We start from the raw sequence: 19,409 nt of genomic DNA, 5'->3' as shown, positions 1-19,409 counted from the left end.
TACACATGGATCTTGATTACATTCTCAAGAGTCTGGCACACAGTCTGAACACATAAACACTAATTAAACAACTCAAACCTGTTACATAATCCCCTTCTAATACAAGTTCTAATTAAATCCTAATATTTACTAAACCTAAACTTTTAGCACCATTGATCTATTACAATATATTCAATTTTAGATACACATCAAAGAGCGAGCCAGCAGTAAAACAAACTGTTTAGTAGCTAAAGCACAATCTTAATAGACTTAGCTGAGTGTCAGGCCTTATGACATAGCTGCCAAGTTTTCCCTTTTCTCGCGAGGAAGCCTATTCAGCATAAGGGAAAATCCCTTTAAAAAAGGGATAACTTGGCAGCTATGCCTTATGACAGGGGTGTCAAACTCAAATTCATCGGGGGCCGCATCAGCAGTTTGGTCACCCTCAAAGGGCCGATTGTATCTGTAGGACTATGTGTCCACTCTTTATTATCATAAATTAATAAAGATGCATGGATATTATTTGCTCCAATTTGTGAATATTTTTTTACAGGCTAGCATTCTCTAGGGCCATGGCTTGCTGCCAGATAATAGCCAAAGGCACAAGTGCAGTTATCAACTCCATATTTTCATTGCTTTATTGATTCAGATATCTGTGGCATTTATATACCTCCTAATTAACCATGTTCCCTGGGCAGTTTGCAAATTAGAAACAATAAAACACAGATGCAATTAACAACTAAATACAATCAATATGAAAGCAGCACCAGTACAAAAGTCTGCGTAAAACCACCATTAAACAATACAAGTTGCAGTACAGTACTAAGATTTGGAGACCATCATCCATGCTTTTGTAACTCCCACATTTGATTGCTGTTGATACATCACATGTGTGGCTTCCCTGGTATTTAAATGAGCATAAAATCATACAGTTGTAAAGCTGGAAGGAACCCCAAGGGTAATCTAGTCAAACCCCCTGCAATGCAAGAATCTCAGCTAAAGCATCAACGACAGATTCCTATCCAACCTCTTGAAGCCGAAGAAACGGGGCCTGACACACGCACACACACACGCCAGCAGCTTCGGGGAAGGGGGAAGAAAGAAAAGGGGCTTCCCCTTTTTTACCTTGCGGAGGTAGCTAATTGGCATGGGCGGTGAAGGCAGTCTCCATGCCGCTGCCGCTTCCTTCCCGCTCTCGGCCGCTCAGCGGGAAGGGGCGGCGCCCAGAGGCGCCTGCAGCTTCTGATTGGCTGCAGGAGATTTCTGTGGCCAATCAGAAGCCGTGCTGGAATATTTTTTTTGTCTGCCACATATTTTTTTTGTCTGCTTTAATGTTTTTACTGCTATTTTAAATGTTAGAATTTAAATGTTGTGTTTCATGTGAGTTGCTGTAACTCACCTTGGGTATATGCACCCTAAAGAGGTGGGCTTAGAAAGCAATTTTAAAAATAATTGACAAGCCACGCCCTTGGAGAATCCAGTTATACTAGGAACCCGCCTCCATTCAGAACAGTCGCTCCTACAATCCTAGTCCTGATTGAGGACTAGAATTCAAGCCTTCTCTGCCCCGCCTAACTGAAGGGCAATGATCGCCTTCTCCCGCTAGGCATCCCAGACTCGTCGCAGAGAAAGATCAGAGTTTATTCAAACAGTTAAAAATATTCCGTTAGCCGCAGGGGCCGAGAACTGGGAGGGGTCTCCGGAGTAGTAGCTACTTGCTTTGCATTCTAGCTCGGCGCGCTGCCTGGAAACGGATTCTCGCCGAGAACAGAGAAGACCACCGTAATCGCGAGGAAAAAGGTCTGCGCCGGCTCTGGGCCCCGGGGGTTTGTTGTGTGTAACCTGGAGCGGCAACAAAGGCAACCCTCGCGCTCTGGCCTTGAAGCCGGGAGCAAGGAAAGCGGGCTTGCTTTGCAAGGTTGTTTGGGCAGAATTGAATGTTCCTGGAGTTGAGCGAGGTGGAGGGGAGCAAATCTGGGCGCGCGAGGCCCGCAAAGCTAGTGAAAGCGCGAGGGATGGGAAACTTCTCTTGCTCTTTGCGCAGCTTCTGATTGGCTGCAGGAGATTTCTGTGGCCAATCAGAAGCCGTGCTGGAAGGGGCGGCGCCCAGAGGCGCCCGCAGCTTCTGATTGGCTGCAGGAGCCTCTGGGCGCCACCCCTTCCTTCCCGCTGAGCAGCGCTGGCCAGGCCGCCCAGTGCCGCCTGCAGGGCCGTCTCTGGGCCCGGGCTGGGGGAGGAGGACGACGCAGGAGGGATCCTCCTCTGAGGCCGCTGCTGCTCAGCGGGAAGGAGGGGGCGGCGCCCAGGGGCACCCGCAGCTTCTAATTGGCTGCAGGAATCTCCTGCAGCCAATTAGAAACTGCGGGCGCCTCTGGGCGCCGCCCCTTCCTTCCTGCTGAGCAGCGTCGGCCTCAGAGGAGGATCGCCTCCCGCGTCGTCCTCCTTCCCCAGCCCGGGCCCAGAGACAGCCCTGCCGGCGGCGGCGGGCGGGCTGTCCAGCGCCTCTTCCATTTCATCGCTCTGGGCCTGCGCGGGCCGCATGACAAGGTCTGGCGGGCCGCATTTGGCCCGCGGGCCTTGGGTTTGACAACCGTGCCTTATGAGCACAGCAGCTCATCCCCAGCAGGTCTGAACCCATGAATCAGTTGCTGAGACTGAAAGTCCCCACCTTCTCACAACCGTCTAAGTCCCCTCCTCTGCAGAGCCTTTTCCAAGCAATCAGAAACTATGTCTGTGTGCAGCCTACCTCTCCTCCACCCATTTCATCCCTCTTCTAGTTCTGGGAGACAAGAAGGGAGGGGAGCTGGTTGCAGCAGCAGGAGGAGGAAGCACCTGCGACTCTTCATCTGGCCTGATTCATTTCTGCCCTTTGGCCTCCCTCCTCCAACCCACCTGCTTCAGCTTCAGCCTCTGATTCTGGACTTCTCTCTGCCACAGACTCTCCCAGCTCCCTAAACCCCTGTTACGTCTACAGCTTCCAACACCTCCTCCCAATCTCCTCCCTCTTCCACCTCTGACCACTCATCAACATCCCCACCTCCCAGGCTCTTAGCCTTCCTCCTTTGGTGAGATCCAAGCTGGTTTCTCCCACCATTCCTCTGCATTCAACAATACCATAACAATACCCTTATCACATGATTAAATAATTTTGATCTCCAATTAATACTTTTAAAAACACTCTAGAAATATGCAGATTTCCCCATCCCTAGTAGCTGATTAAAAGCAGACTACAATATCATTGCAAAGTGTGCTGAGAAGCAAAACCCCAGATGACTCCAGTAGTGATTATTAACCTATACATGTATCTGGAGGTGAATTTGTTTTCAGTTCTGCTTTGAGTTTAATTTATTCATGCCTATGTCTGTGTTTCAGCCACACCACACACCTCTGAGAATCCGTAATTCCAATACAAAACTCGCATTGGCATAAATGGATTCAATATTAAATATCCTAGAATCAATTCAGATGAGGCCCAAAATAATTAACATGAAAGAAATCCACATTAGACATAGAGGGAATCAGTGCCCAATATGTTGAATCAGTCATTAGTCTGAATGTTTATTTGCTAGCATAGAAATTGAAGACACAATCCGCTTACAGCTTCTCCTTACACTGGAGTTTGTATGCAGGAAAGTTCTAGAAGGGTTGTGCCCATCTATATATAAAAAAATGTAGACACTGCGTGCACAGAGGTCACAGCCTTTCTCCGTAACCGCTGAACCAAATTGCATCAAATTAGGACAAAGCGTACCTTGCCCATCAGTGAGGGATCTGGCATTTAAAAAATTCCAAAAAAGCACAGCTTTCATACCTTAAATAGTGATTAAACGCAAAAAAGTGGCGCACAAATTAGACATCACCAGCAAAAGCTCTGAAGACTCCAGCAGCATCCAATAGAAAGGCAGATTGCATGCTGTCACCAGCAAAAGCTCTGAAGGGCAGTGCCAAATAATGACATCATCAACCAAGCAACTGAAACCACCAAGGCAGCCATTACTAGACCCCTAGGCCCCTGCCAGGCTGCCAGGCCCCCACTAGGCCCGGGGGAGAGAGGGCGAGCGCCTGGATCGCAGGCTACAGCGCGGCCGTTGTTTTATGTAGGCCCCTGCCAGGCCCCCACTAGGCCCGGGGGGGAGAGGGCGAGCATCTAGATCGCAGGCCGCAGCACAACCTTTGTTTTATGTAGGCCCCTGCCAGGCCGCCAGGCCCCCACTAGGCCCGAGGGGGGGATAACCCACAGTAACGCACTTGGGGGCACGGCAAGGGGTTTTTACTTTAAAATTTAGCAGGCATTGTGTCACATGCGAGGCTCCGGTGGCCATCTTAAGTAAGGGCAGTTGTGCCCCTTTTAACCTAGGCTTTATAAGAGGCATCCCCAAACTTCGGCTCTCTAGATGTTTTGGACTACAATTCCCATCCTCCCCGACCACTGGTCCTGTTAGCTAGGGATCATGGGAGTTGTAGGCCAAAACATCTGGAGGGCCGCAGTTTGGGGATGCCTGCTTTATACTATGACTAATTGCAAGCCTCTGCGTCTTTAAAAAAACAACAACCATGCACTTTCCCTCCCCAGTTTAAGTCCTTGTAAATTTGCAGTGGCCAATCCCCCCCCCTTGATTTACAATCTCCTACCTTCCCCTTGCCACTTCCTGGGTTTTTAATGGAACCGAACAGCTCAGGCGCTTCGGAACTCGCCTTCTGTTGCTACGGGGCTGTGGGTCTTTGCTATTTGATTCCCGTCCCCCGGTCGGGATTATTAAAGTAGTTCTCTGGGTCCCCTACTCCAAAATTAGAAAATTAGAAAAAACACAAAAAACCTCCCAAAACACACAACAACGCCCAAATCATACAATACCCACCAAAATAAATGACAACCCCAAAAATAAAATTAAACAATAATAACTTCTGCTTCTCATGTTCTTATTTCAAAAATTTTAAATCTAAATATATAAAAATGTTCACGATGCGTGCGCAGGGGCCAATGTATGGAGATACAGGGGGGAGGGGAGAACACTCCCCGGGGAAAACAGAGGGAAGGGTATCCTACCAAAACACAGGGATGAGCCAGGGGGTTGGAGGGAGGAGGGGTGGGATACGTCATGGATCGGGACAGGGTGGGGGGGAGTCACAGGGATGACCCATAGCAACATGTGGCCGGGCCAGCTAGTTATTGAAATAAGAAATAATCACAGTCAGGCAGCCTGAATCTAAGTGGTGAATGAAGTTGCAAGGGTGCAAACAAGGTTCAGTGGTTTTAAAGGCAAAGCAGCCTGCAGGGCACGTGTGTTAAAGGTGTCATCTTGCAAACCACCATGACCTGGTACAGATGCAAAGGCCGAGTAAGCGTGCTAGTGCACAGCCACAACGTTGCAGTTGTGCGACCTGGAGCTAAGCCATGGCTTGGCTTAGTGCTACATGTATGGTTTGTCTCCCCCTTTCAAACCACAAGCAGGAAGCAAAGAACAGCCCCTGGTTACATTGTAATTTGTTTGGAGCCTAGCTTTGCACATAATGCTTAGCCAAGCCGTGCCTTATCTCCCGGTACCAGAACAGCAACAGGAGCAAACTGACTGCATTTATTTAATTATTAAATTTATATATTGCCTTCCTCCCAAATGAGTCCAGGACAGCAATATTCTAACTGTGGCCCAGTGTGCTTGTTGAGTTATCATATGTATTAAACCAGGCACCCCCAAACTTCGGCCCTCCAGATGTTTTGGCCTACAACTCCCATGATCCCTAGCTAACAGGGCCAGTGATCAGGGATGATGGGAATTGTAGTCCAAAACATCTGGAGGGCCGAAGTTTGGGGGTGCCTGTATTAAACTCTTATAGTCGGTTTCAGAACTTCAGAGGAGGATGCTCCAAATGGCAGTGTCTATGAACAGGAAGTAGGAGCCTGCTGACTCAGAGGAAACACATCGGTTTCCTGCATTACAAAAAAAAATTGGGAGGAAAAATCCCAAGGAGGGACCCCCCCAAAAAGCTAATGGGGTCTGAACCTGCTCAGTGGGCAGGGCATGCCAATTGACTCTTGGGAGGGAGGGCTGGAAAATGGGGTAGATGGAATGGCACATCCTGGAAAAGGGTCTGGCTGAACAAGATTCTTACATACCACCACGTTTTGTCGCAGGTCTTGATTGTGCACATTTGATTGTTTATGTAATTGTTCAGATTATTTTATGCAATTAAAATTATTTCCAGATTATTTTAATTGTTGCCTTGCTTTTATGTAATAAATTACAGAAGTTTTTGCAATATATATTATGGAACTTATTTCTGTTTTTTCTTGTTCTTTTATCATTTTATATTTACAGGAAATTTGAGAGATGCATCCAGTGCTAGCACGAACAGAAAGAAGCCTTAAGCAAGGAAATTCACCATCTCCTACGCCCTACGGGTTCTGGAAGGGGCTGCAGGTGCACAGCTTGGGGAACTTTTGGATCCATTTCTGTCACCAGAGCCATAAGTAGACTCAGTGGCACAGATCAGCTTTGGCTGGTGGCCCAGCTGCAACCCCATCTCAAGAGTGAGAATCTAGCTTCAGTTTTCTATTCTCCGGTAACCTGTAGGTTAGATTACTGCAATGCATTATACATGGGGCTGCGTCTGAAGACAGTTTGGAAACTACAGTGAGTGCAGAATTCAGCAGCCAGGTTATTACTAATCAGTTTCCAGGCTCAATTCAAAGTCCAGGTTTGGTCCTATAAAGCTTTATATGTGCATGTATTAATTGTGTGTCTTATACACACTTACACACGTACACACGTACACACGTACACACGTACACACGTACACACGTACACACACACACACGAAGGAAAAGGCAAGCAAGGAATGTGGAGAGAAAGTGTCATAGGCTCAGCTTTGCATAATAAAAAACACGCCTAAACATGTGTTCAAAGGCAAGTACTTCCTAAATTTGTGTTTGAAAGGAGGAGATTGCAGTTAGTCAGTGGCAAGGGAAAGGCATTGTACATATGTCCACAGGTACTTTTCTTCTGATATTTCTCGACTCAGTTATTGTACTGAAAACAAATTCCTTGGCTGAATCTTAGCACAAATTAAGCCAAGCTCCCCAAACTTCGGCCCTCCAGATGTTTTGGACTACAATTCCCATCATCCCTGACCACTGGTCCTGTTAGCTAGGGATCATAGGAGTTGTAGGCCAAAACATCTGGAGGGCCGCAATTTGGGGATGCCTGAATTAAGCCATTATGAAAACAGGCAAAAAGAGATTGCTTGGAACAAGAAAGTCGTTAAAAGGACCTTGATTGTGTGAATATTTGTTGAAGGAAGGAAGAGGGGTGATTCTTGCATGGAAGGAACAGAATTGTCTGCTTTCTGGTTGTAGTTTGCTAGCAATGCAAGTAAAGGCCATGTATAATTTCTAAAGAACCTAAGAACAGCATTCCTGGCCAGCATTCTGTTCTCACAGTGGCCACCCAGGTGTCTACAGGAACCCACAAGTGGGACATGAGCTCTCCTACTTGCTAAACCCAGCATATCACCACAGATACTAAGGGTAGGGCACAGCCATCCTGATTAGTACAGTAGCCATGCTTAGCCTTAACCTCCATGGGAAGTGCTGGGGCTTTAATCTATGTGGAAGATCACAGTCTTAACCATATGCGCCAGGGGTGCGGGGCACCCAGGCACCAGGCTCTTAGGGGCGCCAGGCCAAAAGTCCAGGGCCCGAGAGTTGGAGTCTGGGGAAGAGCCCGCCCGTCGGTTGGAGCACTGTGGAAGTTGAACGGTTTCCGAGGCGCGTTTCTCAATTTTCACCATTGAAATTCATTTTTTCTAATTATCTTTTCCGAAGATGCCATGTCATAAGTAGTTGTGTTTTTTCCATGCAAAACTTTAAGGGCTCAGGAGAAAGTCTATGACAAAATGAAAAAGCTTCTTATAACTTTCAAGTTATTGTTTAAAAAAGCTAATTTCATCCAGCTAACCTAGTAACCAATTTGATTAAATTCAGGCCAACGTGGCTTGAAATGACCAAAGTGTTTACCCTGAAGAGCTACAGATGTGAACTGAAAGTAGCATGTAATGTCATTGGGCAGCAATACCATATAAATAAAAAATATCATAAAAAGATTCTTTGGACAAGAACAAGAATAAATGCTTCAAAAACTCTTTTAAGGTTATTACTACTGTATTTGTAATACTGGAATACAGTTCTATAAAAATAGCATCCATAATCCAATTTAATTACCCTAAAATCTTCTGTATTAAAAGTAACTTGTTACCTAGCTATGGCCAAAAGTACATTTAATATTTTTATTTAAAGTGTAACATCTCCCTGTAGCTTTAAAAAGAGCAACATGCCTACACTATGCTTTGTTCGATTTAGAAATGCATCTGTGCCTACAATTTGTACACCAAATTTCAGCTTGAAGCTATTTAAACCAGCTGAGTTATAAATACTGAAAACTGGGGTTTAGGTGGAAATGCTGACCTTTAACTTCTGCCGTGCTACTGAATAGCTATACCCATCTAAATGTATTTTTTGCTGCTGTTGCTATCTTTAAAACATTTTGCTAGTATTACTGTTTTCAGAGTCAGCAAAAAGTTTAGATCACCATTTTCTAATAACTCTGACTACAAATCCTTCAACCACTGACTTTCATACAGTCCCACTGACTTCGTAGGCCACACACACACACTCCCTCTCTCTCTTATTTGTGAATGTTCCATTAGTGATCGTACAAGATACAATAAAAGATTACCAGTGTGTTAAATGCTGGGTTCCTAGTCCAGTCCCACCATACAGAATGAGTCGTGTCCTGGGAATCTGATCGAAAGAGGTGGCCTCAGCTTATAATGGACTTCATCTACCTCACCTGAGCTGCGATAAGATACTGCTCCAGATTTCAGAAGCAAGTTTAAGCCCATTCAAAGCAAATGCTACATATAAACACTTTGATCTGGTCAATGTAATTCTTAGGTCAGTGTGTATTTTTATTAGGCATATTAAATATATAAGATTACTTTTAAATTAATGACAGATTTGAAATACTCAGATGACACAGATGCTACAGCAGAACTGTATGCAATTTCAGTCTCTACAGTTAAAACCAAAATACTTTACAAAAATGAATATACGTCATTCTGTCATGTGTATCTTTCTATGCAATTTTCAACAGGTGTTTTTTCCTCAGAGGATAAATTAGGAATGACATGCAATGAGCTTATATACTAAACACAATTATTTGTAAATATATATTGGAGGTTTCAGCAGAATCTTCCTACAAATCACTTGAGAGCCTTTAATCAGCGCTATCTATGAAAAGCATTTACCAGGTTCTCTCTGCCCTGCCCTCTCACACCCCCCAACCCCCCAGCACCAGATTTAGGGCAGTAGGGGAGGTTCTGCTACACAGGGAGCCAAGCCAGGAGGGTGCAAAATAATATATATACAGTCATACCTCGGTTTAAGTACGCCTACGTTTGAGTATTTTCATTTTAATCCACTTTCCATTACTTTCAATGGGAAAGTTCGCTTCAGGTTAAGTACAGACTTCCGGAACCAATTGTGTTTGTAAACCGAGGTACCACTGCATACAGTGCTTTTTCTGGGGGGACGCAGGAGGACACATACCCCTACCCTGTTTCTCATATTTTAAGACATACCCATAAAATAAGCCATAGCAGGATTTTTAAGCATTCAAGGAATATAAGCCATACCCCGAAAATAAGACATAGTGATAGGCGCAGCAGCAATGCCGGCCGCGGCAGGAGGAGGAGGAAAAAAATAAGACATCCCTTGAAAATAAGCCATAGTGTGTTTTTTTGAGGAAAAAATAAATATAAGACGTGTCTTATAATATGAGAAACACAGTAAACATCTAACTGTTTAAAAAATTGTTTCTTCTCTAGCATGGAGAATCAGTTCCGTTCAGGGGCGTCTTAGCCATGGAGGCTACTGGCGCAAGGCGCCACGGCGGCAAGTTCTGGAGGGCACCGGAGTGTGCCTCCACCATGCCACGCTGAGCCCGGAGCCTCCTCCCTGCAGCCCCACCGGCAGTGCCACCCTTGCCTGCTCCTTCTCGGGCTGCGGGCGCCGTTGCGGGGAAGCTGGCCATGAGCCTCCAATCGGTGTGGCAGCCAGGGCTCCCTGGACAGCAGCACCGCGCAGCTGCTTCAGGTGAGCAGATGGAGGCGGAGGTGGAGCACAGCTGGCAGCGTCCTGACCCTGGCCGGCAGCGTGCAAGTCCGCCATCGCTGTCGTCGGTCCTGCCTGCAGCAGGCAAGAAGCAGAAGGCGCGCCATGGCGGCGTGGGGGGGGAGCGAGGGGAGCTACAGAGGGGCCCAAGGGAGAGGTGCCGCCCGCCCGGAGGGAAACGTGGGGTTGGGGGACGCCTGAGGGATCCCTGCATCATGGGCCAGATAACCTTAAGACGCCCCTGGTTCCGTTGCTCCCCGTGATGGCAGCCTCATTTTCTGTCACAGTGTAAAAGCAAGTGTTTAATGTGTGAAGTAGGAGTTGGAAGTAGGAGGGAAGATGTTAGTGCACACAACCTCATGCCAATGTGGAACTTACTCTGAGCTGTCAACTGTGTAATACGAGGTAATGCATGTGCTTTGTACTTTTGTCCATTTACTGTATTTATTTTTCCTGATTTGAACTATAAAATGGTGATTTTCCTGAGTCAAAATGAGAGTATCCCTAAACATTTTTTTTAGAAAAAAGCACTGTATATATATATATAAGCTCCACCCACAAATAAGCTGCTCCCTTAAAATTCGGCAGGCACTCACACCCATTCCGTTTTACCGTAGGTCTCTTCCAGCAGTGATATTGTAAAAGCCAATTTTTGTAAGGTCGCAAATTTAAGCCACAGTTTATGGTCGGTATTTGGGGGCAAAGTGTGGCTTATATTTGGGCCAATACAGTATATTTAAAAACCTATATTTATACAGGTACCTACTCAAAACAGCAACAGGAACTAAGTATTAAATAAGAAGTATTAAGGTGATGGGGCACCAAATTTTGTTCTTGTTTAGGGCACTCTATTACCAAAGTCCACCTCAACCAACACCATGTGCCCTCATTTACCTCTAGTGCCACCCCATGCTATAAACAAAGTACACTGTCACATGATACAAGTGAAAGCTCTATCTGCATGCTATACAAAGATCAGGAAAATGTTCAGGGCACAGGTCAGCATATTTGACACCTCAGTTCTGGCTGTTTATACCAGCCTTCCCCCCACATAGTGCCCTCCATATATTCGTCATACATATTGCCTGTGCCCATGCATTTCAAAACTGAGCAGTCAAGCATATATTAATTGAAATGGAATATAATGCTTGCCTCTGTGCATTACAAATCCAACATCAGTTTAATTTAACACTGATCAAAAGTACAATAAAAACTTCACCCTTTCCTATCTGCGCTTTCTGTAAATGAAAAGTATTAAGAAGAAATGACACGGTTCTTGAGAATGTTGGCAGGTGTACAAGAGGAAAAAAGCACTCCCTAAGAGAAAGTTTAATTTTCCAGGGGTCTATCTCAACTTGCTATCTACAAGCTGTATCATGCAGAGCCAAGACAGAGAACAATAATAATCAAATGTGAGGCACAGACAGATCTCTTGCAGTTTATGAAGGAAGGTTGCAGATTGCAATGGAGGCTGCTGGCGAGGTCCAATAACCAGATTCTGCTACCCTCCAAAAAGGGGTGAGCAACCTTCAATAACTTTTTCAATCGCCTTGCAACAAGTGTCCAGTAAAAATAGGTTACCTGGAGGAATCCAAAATTCCATTGACTGTTTGTCCATTGAATTTTGAACAAAGTACAGGACTTTACTAAACACTAAAGCTATATTTCAACGACAGTAGAATGCATGGCACATTACAGCCATCATCAAAATTAAAACTACTGGATTTCCAATAAACCTACAGCTGAAAAGTCATTGTTTGTTGGAGGAGGGGAATCCAGCAGACTGAAGTTACTTTGTCAGATTTCTCCACAGCTTTAATAAGTCTTGTTTTCCATCTACAAATACAGCATCGTTTCCTGCACAGTGTGAAATGTACAGTCCATTCTCTGGAGAATCATCATCATTTATTTATTTATTTATTTATACATACCCCACCCACTCTGGGCGGCTCCCAACAGAACATTAAAAATGTGATAAAACATCACACATTAGAATCATAGAATCATAGAGTTGGAAGAGACCACAAGGGCCATCCAGTCCAACCCCCTGCTAAGCAGGAAACACAATCAAAGCATTCTTGACATATGCCTGTCAATCCTCTGCTTAAAGACCTCCAAAGAAGGAGATTCCACCACACTCCTTGGCAGCAAATTCCACTGTCGAACAGCTCTTACTGTCAGGAAGTTCTTCCTAATGTTTAGGTGGAATCTTCTTTCTTGTAGTTTGAATCCATTGCTCCGTGTCCGCTTAAAGAGTGTCCGCTTAAAGAGCCGCCCAGAGTGGCTGGGGGAACCCGGCCAGATGGGCGGGGTATAAATAATAAATTATTATTATTATATTATTATTAAAACTTAAAAACTTCCCTAAACAGGGCTGCTTTCAGATGTCTTCTAAAAGTCAGATAGTTGTTTTTTTCCTTGATATCTAGTGGGAGGGTGTTCCACAGGGTGGGCGTCACTACCGAGAAGGCCCTCTGCCGGTTCCCTAATAACCGCATTTCTCACAGTGAGGGAACCGCCAGAAGGTCCTCGGAGCTGGATCTCAGTGTCCAGGCTGAACAATGGGGGTGGAAACGCTCCTTCAGGTATACTGGGCCAAGGCCATTTAGGGCTTTAAAAGTCAGCACCAACACTTTGGATTGTGCTCAGAAACGTACTGGAAGCCAAAGTAGGTCTTTCAGGACCGGTGTTATATGGTCTCGGCAGCCACTCCCAGTCACCAGTCTAGCTGCCGCATTCTGGATTTATGCATCCTTCTGTCTGTGCATGATTTTTAACTGAGGATTAAGTGTGCTTTGGTCATGGCTATTGACAAACGCTAAGGGAAAGGGCTTGGGTCCTGAGGAAATGGTTGTTTTGATTCAATTTACATTCCCTGTACATATACCTGATCCCTGTGTGCCACTTTTAGATTTTTAAAGTTATCCACTGCTGGGACAATAAATGCCTTGGGATGTCCCACTGTGGAAAAAATGAGTAAAAATTTTGCAAATATAACAGAGTACTGTAAGTATGCACAAGAAATCAAAGTCGAAGGGAAAAGCACTCTACCTTTCCTAAAGTTAGAAGGGTGTGAGCATGTTAGCAGAAAATTAAAAACATTCCTGATTTAGATCTGGGTGGTACTTAACTGATGTGTGAACCTTCTAATAATACAGCCTCTGTTTCTCCTGGCAAATCAAGCATCTTCTGGGCAAACACTTCCTAATTCATCCAGCAGGAGTCTAGAGCACAATCTCCCACAGGAAAAAGGAAGTGCAGCCCGGCTCCCCCATTTTTCCATCTTAGATGCATAGCCCATCCTTTCTGACACTCTTTCAAGGCCCTTTCATCGGTGAATCAAGATAACTCCCAATGTGAAGTATGTTAGTTTTGACAATTTCCAAACAGAACTTTAAATCTTATACTTTGGACAGACACACTCGACTGCAAAAAAGAAACTTCCCACAACAGTCCTAGAAGTTCTGTTAAATTCTTTTTTAAAAAAAATCTAGTGCATCAAAACTAACAGCATAACGCAAACACCCAATTTCTATCGGTGTGTGTGTGTGTGTGTGTGTGTGTGTGTGTATCTCAGTTGAAATAGCTTTAGAAGCTTGAAGGGAAAGATGTCTGGTACTGGAAGTTTGAAACATATTAAAGGAAACATGGGAGGGGGCCTAAACCACCACTTTCTTTCATTCTGAAAAGGGTAGCTCAAATGTCCCCCCAAAAGACCCTTCCTGGTGTTTTTGAGGGTATAATTGACCTCGATTGTCAATTAGACGCAACAAACGTTTGTGGTTAAGCTGGTTATTAGCTGAGAGATTTGGAAGATAACTTTGTATGATGGGCTAGGGATATCTTACTAAAGTGGGGAATTGCTGTATTATCTCTTAAGAGTCTGTGATGTTTTGCCATCAATGGGTTTTAAGGTCATGTGTATAAGGAGAGCGTATGTTATTGGGGAACGCTCTTGCAAGTAGCAAGAGCTATTGCTAAGAGTGAGATAACCAGAGGGGGTTGATTGTTAATGGAGAACTGACAAAAAGATCAACAGGGATTCCAAATTTGGTGAAAAATTAATTCCCCCTGACTTCAGTAAGGTTTATTCATAAATAAGTTTGGGACAGAGCCATTATTGTTAGCATTATCCAGCACCCCTATAAATTCCCCATGAGGGTTAAGCATAGGGAATAGAGGGCTCCTTTTTGTGGGATATGTATAGATCTATACTAAGTACTCATACCCATATGGATATATGGCAGTTGTAAGTAGCCTGCTCTTTGCAAAGCTCCAGCTTTGTGGAGAGGCAATGTGTGTGTGGGTTGTAGTTAAATGAAGCTGTTTGTGGTAAAGTTTGCCGGAGCAGAGAAAGAGGCAGGAAAGTTGAGGAACGGGAAGGCTGCCGCCTGCGAGGAATAATCTCTCAAGGAAACGGGACAAGGGAGTAGAAGAGACGGCGCCTTTCCACTGAGCTAAAGGGCACCTTTGTGCTCCATATCAGAGTAAAGTGGGGCTTACGTATATGTGAGATAGCCGGGGGGGAGGGCGCGGTGCGCGCACCAGGTAGAGAAACCAAGCTACCCCACCTCTGAAGACCCCGGCAGGGCTGCCTGAGAGTGCTCGCCCCGTCGAGGTTTAGGTTAAGCGGAGGAGGCCTTTCTATCCCGCGAAGGGCGGCGTGTTTGCCACGCGGGGCCAGAAGGGCTTCCCTGGGCGCTCAGGCGGCTGTTCTCGATCCGAGGGGGAGCGACTGATGCCGGCGGCAAAGGGGCTGCGGCGTCGCTACCTGTGGACCGGGAGGAGAGGAGCAGCTCCGCGAGGTCAAAGAAGCACCTGAGGAGGAGAAGGAGAAGGTGCAGCCGGAAAACGAGGCGAGGGCAGGGAGGGCAGGGCAGCGCTGCCCGGGGCCCCGGGGCTCGGGCGTCTCGCCGGCTGCTCTTACCTTGAACGCCACCGGGAGCGTCTTGTTGCAGCGCCAGTGCGAGGGCAGCACGGAGCACAGGAAGTTAGGGCTGTCGGTGCGCACCAGCTCGGCCGGGTGGTCGGCGATGATCTCCACCATGGTGCGGTTGTCGTGCGGACGCAGCCGGGGCACCGCCGCCGCCGCCTCCTGGTGCTGCTGGTGCTGCTGCTGCGGGTGCTGTGGGTGCTGCTGCTGCTGCTGCTGGGCGGCCGCCGCCACCACCACGGGGCTCACGTCGCTCATCTTGCCGGGCTGCAGGCTGCTGGAAGGCGGGCTGAACCTCCGGCTGGTGCTGGGATCTACGGGAATACGCATCACAACAGCCACAAGTTAGCGCGTTTGGCAGGGGGGCTCAGGGACGGAGGGGGCGCTTGTCCGTCGAGGCGGCGTCGGAGCGGGACTCGGGACAGAGTAAAGCAGGAGGATGCGGAGAGGACGAGAGCAGCCGACCCAGGGGCCAGGAAAGCGGGAGGGGCAAAGGGGAGAAGGAAGACAGCAAGGGCAGAGAAGGGCTGCTGGTCGCTGCTGGGGGAGACCCTGGCGCGGCTGGGGCGGGGGCTTCCCGAGGCTGCGCTCCGCCAAGTCTCCCGGCGGCGAGTCTCTCGCTTCTTCTCGGCGCCTCGGCGCTCCAAGTCTCTCCACCCGCCTCTTGCAGCGACGCTTCTGCCTGCGATTGCTACACGTTTGTCCCCGTCCCCCCCGCTGCCGCTTTATTTTCTTCTTTGGCGGGGTGGGGGCGGGCAGGGCTGCGTTCTAAGGGGTCTCTCGGCGAAGAGGTGAAGGAGCTTCCAGAGATTTCCTTCTGTCGGGCGGCGAGTCAGTGGATCGCCCAGCGCGCCCGGGGCGGGCGGGGGGGGGGACCTCCGCGGGGAAAGGCTCGCTCCCCTCCCGGGAGGTCTTCCACCGCCGGCCCCCCCTCCCGGCCGGATCAAACTCAAGATGCCAGAGCTTCTCGCGTTTTCCGGTTACTAGTAGCTTTGCCGCTTCTAGAACGGGGGGAGGCGGCCGGGGGGGGGGGACGAGAAGCGTCTTCGCTTGGCCCACAACTCGGCCGCCTTCCCCTTCTCCTCCTTCCGCAGAAGCCGCGCGCTCTCCGGGGTGGGGAGAAGCGAGAAGCAGCAGTCAAAACAATAACACGCAGGGCAGCAACTGCAGGCAGCGGCCGCGAAGGAGCGAGGCTTTCTCAAGTTCCAACTTCCGACTCCCGGGGAAGTAAACGGAGCAGGATGAGCCGGCAGCCCGACGAAGCGGCGGCGGCGGCGGCGGGGGGGGGGTCTCAGACGCGTGCAAGGGAGCGCCGGGCTGGCAGGAGGCAGCGGCGGGGCAAGGCGGCTGTCCTGGGCGCAGGAAGGACTTTAAAGCCCCCCCCCCAGCGCGCGCGCCTTAACGAACAAGTGGCGGGGTGGGGAACAGATAAAACTTCAGACTTTGTCAGAGTTTTTGTTTGTTAAGAAGCAACTCCGCGGGGGCGTTCTAGGGAGAATCGCATTGTGAACATTTTTGGAACAACAGGGGGAAGCCGGTGTGGTGGGTGGTTGTTTGGGGGGTCCTGAAATTGTGGGGAGGGGCCCGCGGCAAAGGGGGGTTTCCAATGATCCGGTTTTTGCGGCATTTATCCATACACGCGGGGAGAGAGAGGGAGAGCGAGCCGTCGGGCCGAGCAGCCCTGAAGCTGACGAGGGGCGGCAGCACGTGGCGTCCCGGCGCGTCCTCCGTCTCCAGCCGCCTTCAAAACAAACACCACAACGTGCGTCTTGGCCGCCGCCGCTGAGAAGGGGGGGGGGGAGTCCTCGGGCTGCGGCGACGGCTGCTTCGGAAGAGCCAAAGGCTCCCCTTGACAAGGGGCGGGGGCAACAACAAGAGCTGTGCTTGGGGTGGGGGGGCACGGTCTTCCCAGTGAATAGACATTTATGCGCAACTACTTTGCTATTCAAAAAACTGCAAACCCCCAAATCCCTTGTTGAGGACCCCCCAGGCACACAGCGGATCTGGCCGCCGAGCGCCTCCTCCTGCGCCCTCGTCGAATGAGTTAATGATGCCCTTTCTAAAAAACAAACAAACCCAAAACAACTTGCAGAAGAGGCCCCTGTTTTTGCTTGCTGTCTTTTGCACACAAGTGGCAGCAAATTTGGTTTTTCTTAAAAACTTCCGACGTACCTAGGGGTAAAAATAGGGCCGAAACGCCGCCTCCCAGGGCAGATAACCACCTCTCAGCTTGCTGCTGCCACCACGTCTTGGTGCCCCAGCCCAACTGCCCGGCCCGGCGAGAGGGAAGGGGCGCCCGGCCCGCCAGAGGAAGCCGGCGCGGCGAGGCGAGAGGGTCGCCCTGAGCCTTTCCGAGTCTGCTGCCTTCCCCACCCAGCCGGCGCCCGGTCTTCCATCACCCAAGGGGGCCCCGCGCCCCGATCGCGACAAGTGGCTTCTTTTTTGAAGCAGACCTCTGGTCACTCCCTATCTCCCGGTGGCATTTTGAGCTGTCAAAGCTTGTGTCCATTTGGGGGGGGGCGTTAGTTTAGTAAGCCAATTGCCCCGGTATCTCTTTCGGCTCTCCGGTCTTCTGGAAGACACTTGGGGAAGGTAGAGGAAATCGCCCTGCCGGCCAAGGGGCTATATGGTGGCGGAACTGCATTTAAACAAAAAAGCAACAAACGAAACCGCTACTCGGAGTTCTTTACACCAAGAAAAAACAGGCCAGGTAGGAGTAGTTATTGAACTGGTGACGTTTTCCACCTCTAACCGAAAAGACTGAGTAAGCAGTAACGCCTGTTGTTGATTTATTTTACTGTGAGTAACTGGGTTGTGGCTCTTGCTAGTTTATGATTTAGTTTTAGGACATCCCAACTGAAGGCAAAAAAAATAAAATCGTGAAACTGCACACACAACTAACAATATAAATTTCTTAATGACAGGAAGATAGGTTAGCTCTTAGCAAACCACCATGTACTCTAAACATTATCTGCCGAGTAAAAAATAATGTTTAGATGTTTAAGGAAGCTATTGGAAATGACCAGCACAGAGCAACTTAGTTTTAATGTGGAAATACAAAAATTCTACCAAATGCTTCCACAAAGATAGGCTTTTGGCAAAACTGATCTCTCTTTTTCTTTTTTTCTAAAAGCCTCTCTGCTGATCACTTTTCCCAGTTAATAGTAACTTGTGGGAGCCCAGAAGGGGATACAACTCAAGCATTAGTATTATGATTATCTTGACTAAAAAGTAGCTGTAGGCTTGAGCCTAACTATTTTTACTTGGATTCCAATGGGATTTGCTCCTATGTTAAGAATGCATAGGACTGTAGCTGTAATATTTATACCGGTAGAAACAAATAAAGGCTGTATGGCTTTTACAGTTATTGTATGCTATAGTTTACATCATCAGAGCCACAGACAGGACTGTGTAGATCCTTAAGCTTCTTTCAGCTGTTTCTTCACAAATTAACTGACCCAAAGATGTAAAAGAGATCCGAGAGCCATAAAAATTTATAGGGAAGTGTACAGCAGGAAACTAACAATGATCCCGGGTGCAGGTGGTGGTTGTGCTGGTTCTGAAGAGTGAAGTCTAGGGCCCTAGAGCCACAAAAAAACTGCCAGAGGTTGGCTATCTAGGCATAGTTGCAGCTGCTCATTTTATTATTTTATAATTATTTTATAATTGTTATTAATTTAATTCCCCCTTTTCTACAACAAAACATATTCTTAAGTAAATGTGATTCTGCACAGGATAGTGAATTAAGTGAGTTAAATTGTGAACTGCACATGCTCAGAGTTCATTTTTTAAATCAAGTTTGGCAATCTGTTTCAGTTTTTTATCTAACATACCAGGAATGTACGGTATCTAAATGGGTGGGGCTGTAAGACTACACAGGGGTCTAAAATTTATCTAAATGGGTGGGGCTGTAAGACTACTCAGGGGTCTAAAATTGATCTAAATGGGTGGGGCTGTAAGACTACTCAGGGGTCTAAAATTACCTAGCATTATCCCTGGTTAGAATCCAGGCAAAGCTGAAGCACTTCTAAATCTCACTGATTTCAAGGGAAAGAAGCATGTGGTTAACAAGGTCCTAGATTGTACCCAGGATAGTTTTGCTTCAGTTTAAAAAATAAAATAAGCCAAGTTTAACACAATATTGAATAAAATTATAACTGTAAATAGATACTGTAACTGTGTAACATGAATGCTATTTCTTTAAACTGACAAACTTTGTTCAAATATAAAAGTAAACATCTCTAAACCTACTGTCAGAGTGTTGTTCTATTTTGGGTATTTCTGTAGTGGTCAGTGCTGTAGAATCATAAAATGGGCAAAAGCAAAACT

The 19,409-nt window shown here is 47.3% G+C and overlaps 1 protein-coding gene across 5 annotated transcripts in view; it reads right to left on the bottom strand.

Annotated features, from left to right (window-relative positions):
• RUNX2 (RUNX family transcription factor 2) overlaps positions 1-16,280 on the bottom strand; it is a 169,325-nt gene extending 153,045 nt beyond the window's left edge. For 2 of the 5 annotated variants that reach the window (XM_088667086.1, XM_060272335.2), the window contains exon 1: positions 15,075-15,752. In XM_088667086.1, the coding sequence (XP_088523212.1) occupies positions 15,075-15,410 (336 nt within the window). In that variant the 5' untranslated portion in view covers positions 15,411-15,752. Of the gene's footprint in view, positions 1-15,074 lie in introns of all 5 variants that reach the window. The other 3 variants (XM_035110304.3, XM_060272336.2, XM_088667085.1) reach the window with 3 other exon arrangements.
• Positions 16,281-19,409: the final 3,129 nt, after the last annotated feature.

This window comes from Zootoca vivipara, chromosome 3, assembly GCF_965207765.1.
Source record: "Zootoca vivipara chromosome 3, rZooViv2.hap1.1, whole genome shotgun sequence".
In the NCBI taxonomy this organism is placed as follows: domain Eukaryota; kingdom Metazoa; phylum Chordata; class Lepidosauria; order Squamata; family Lacertidae; genus Zootoca; species Zootoca vivipara.
Note: the sequence above shows the minus strand (reverse complement) of the source record. Positions and strands in the feature narration are given on the sequence as shown.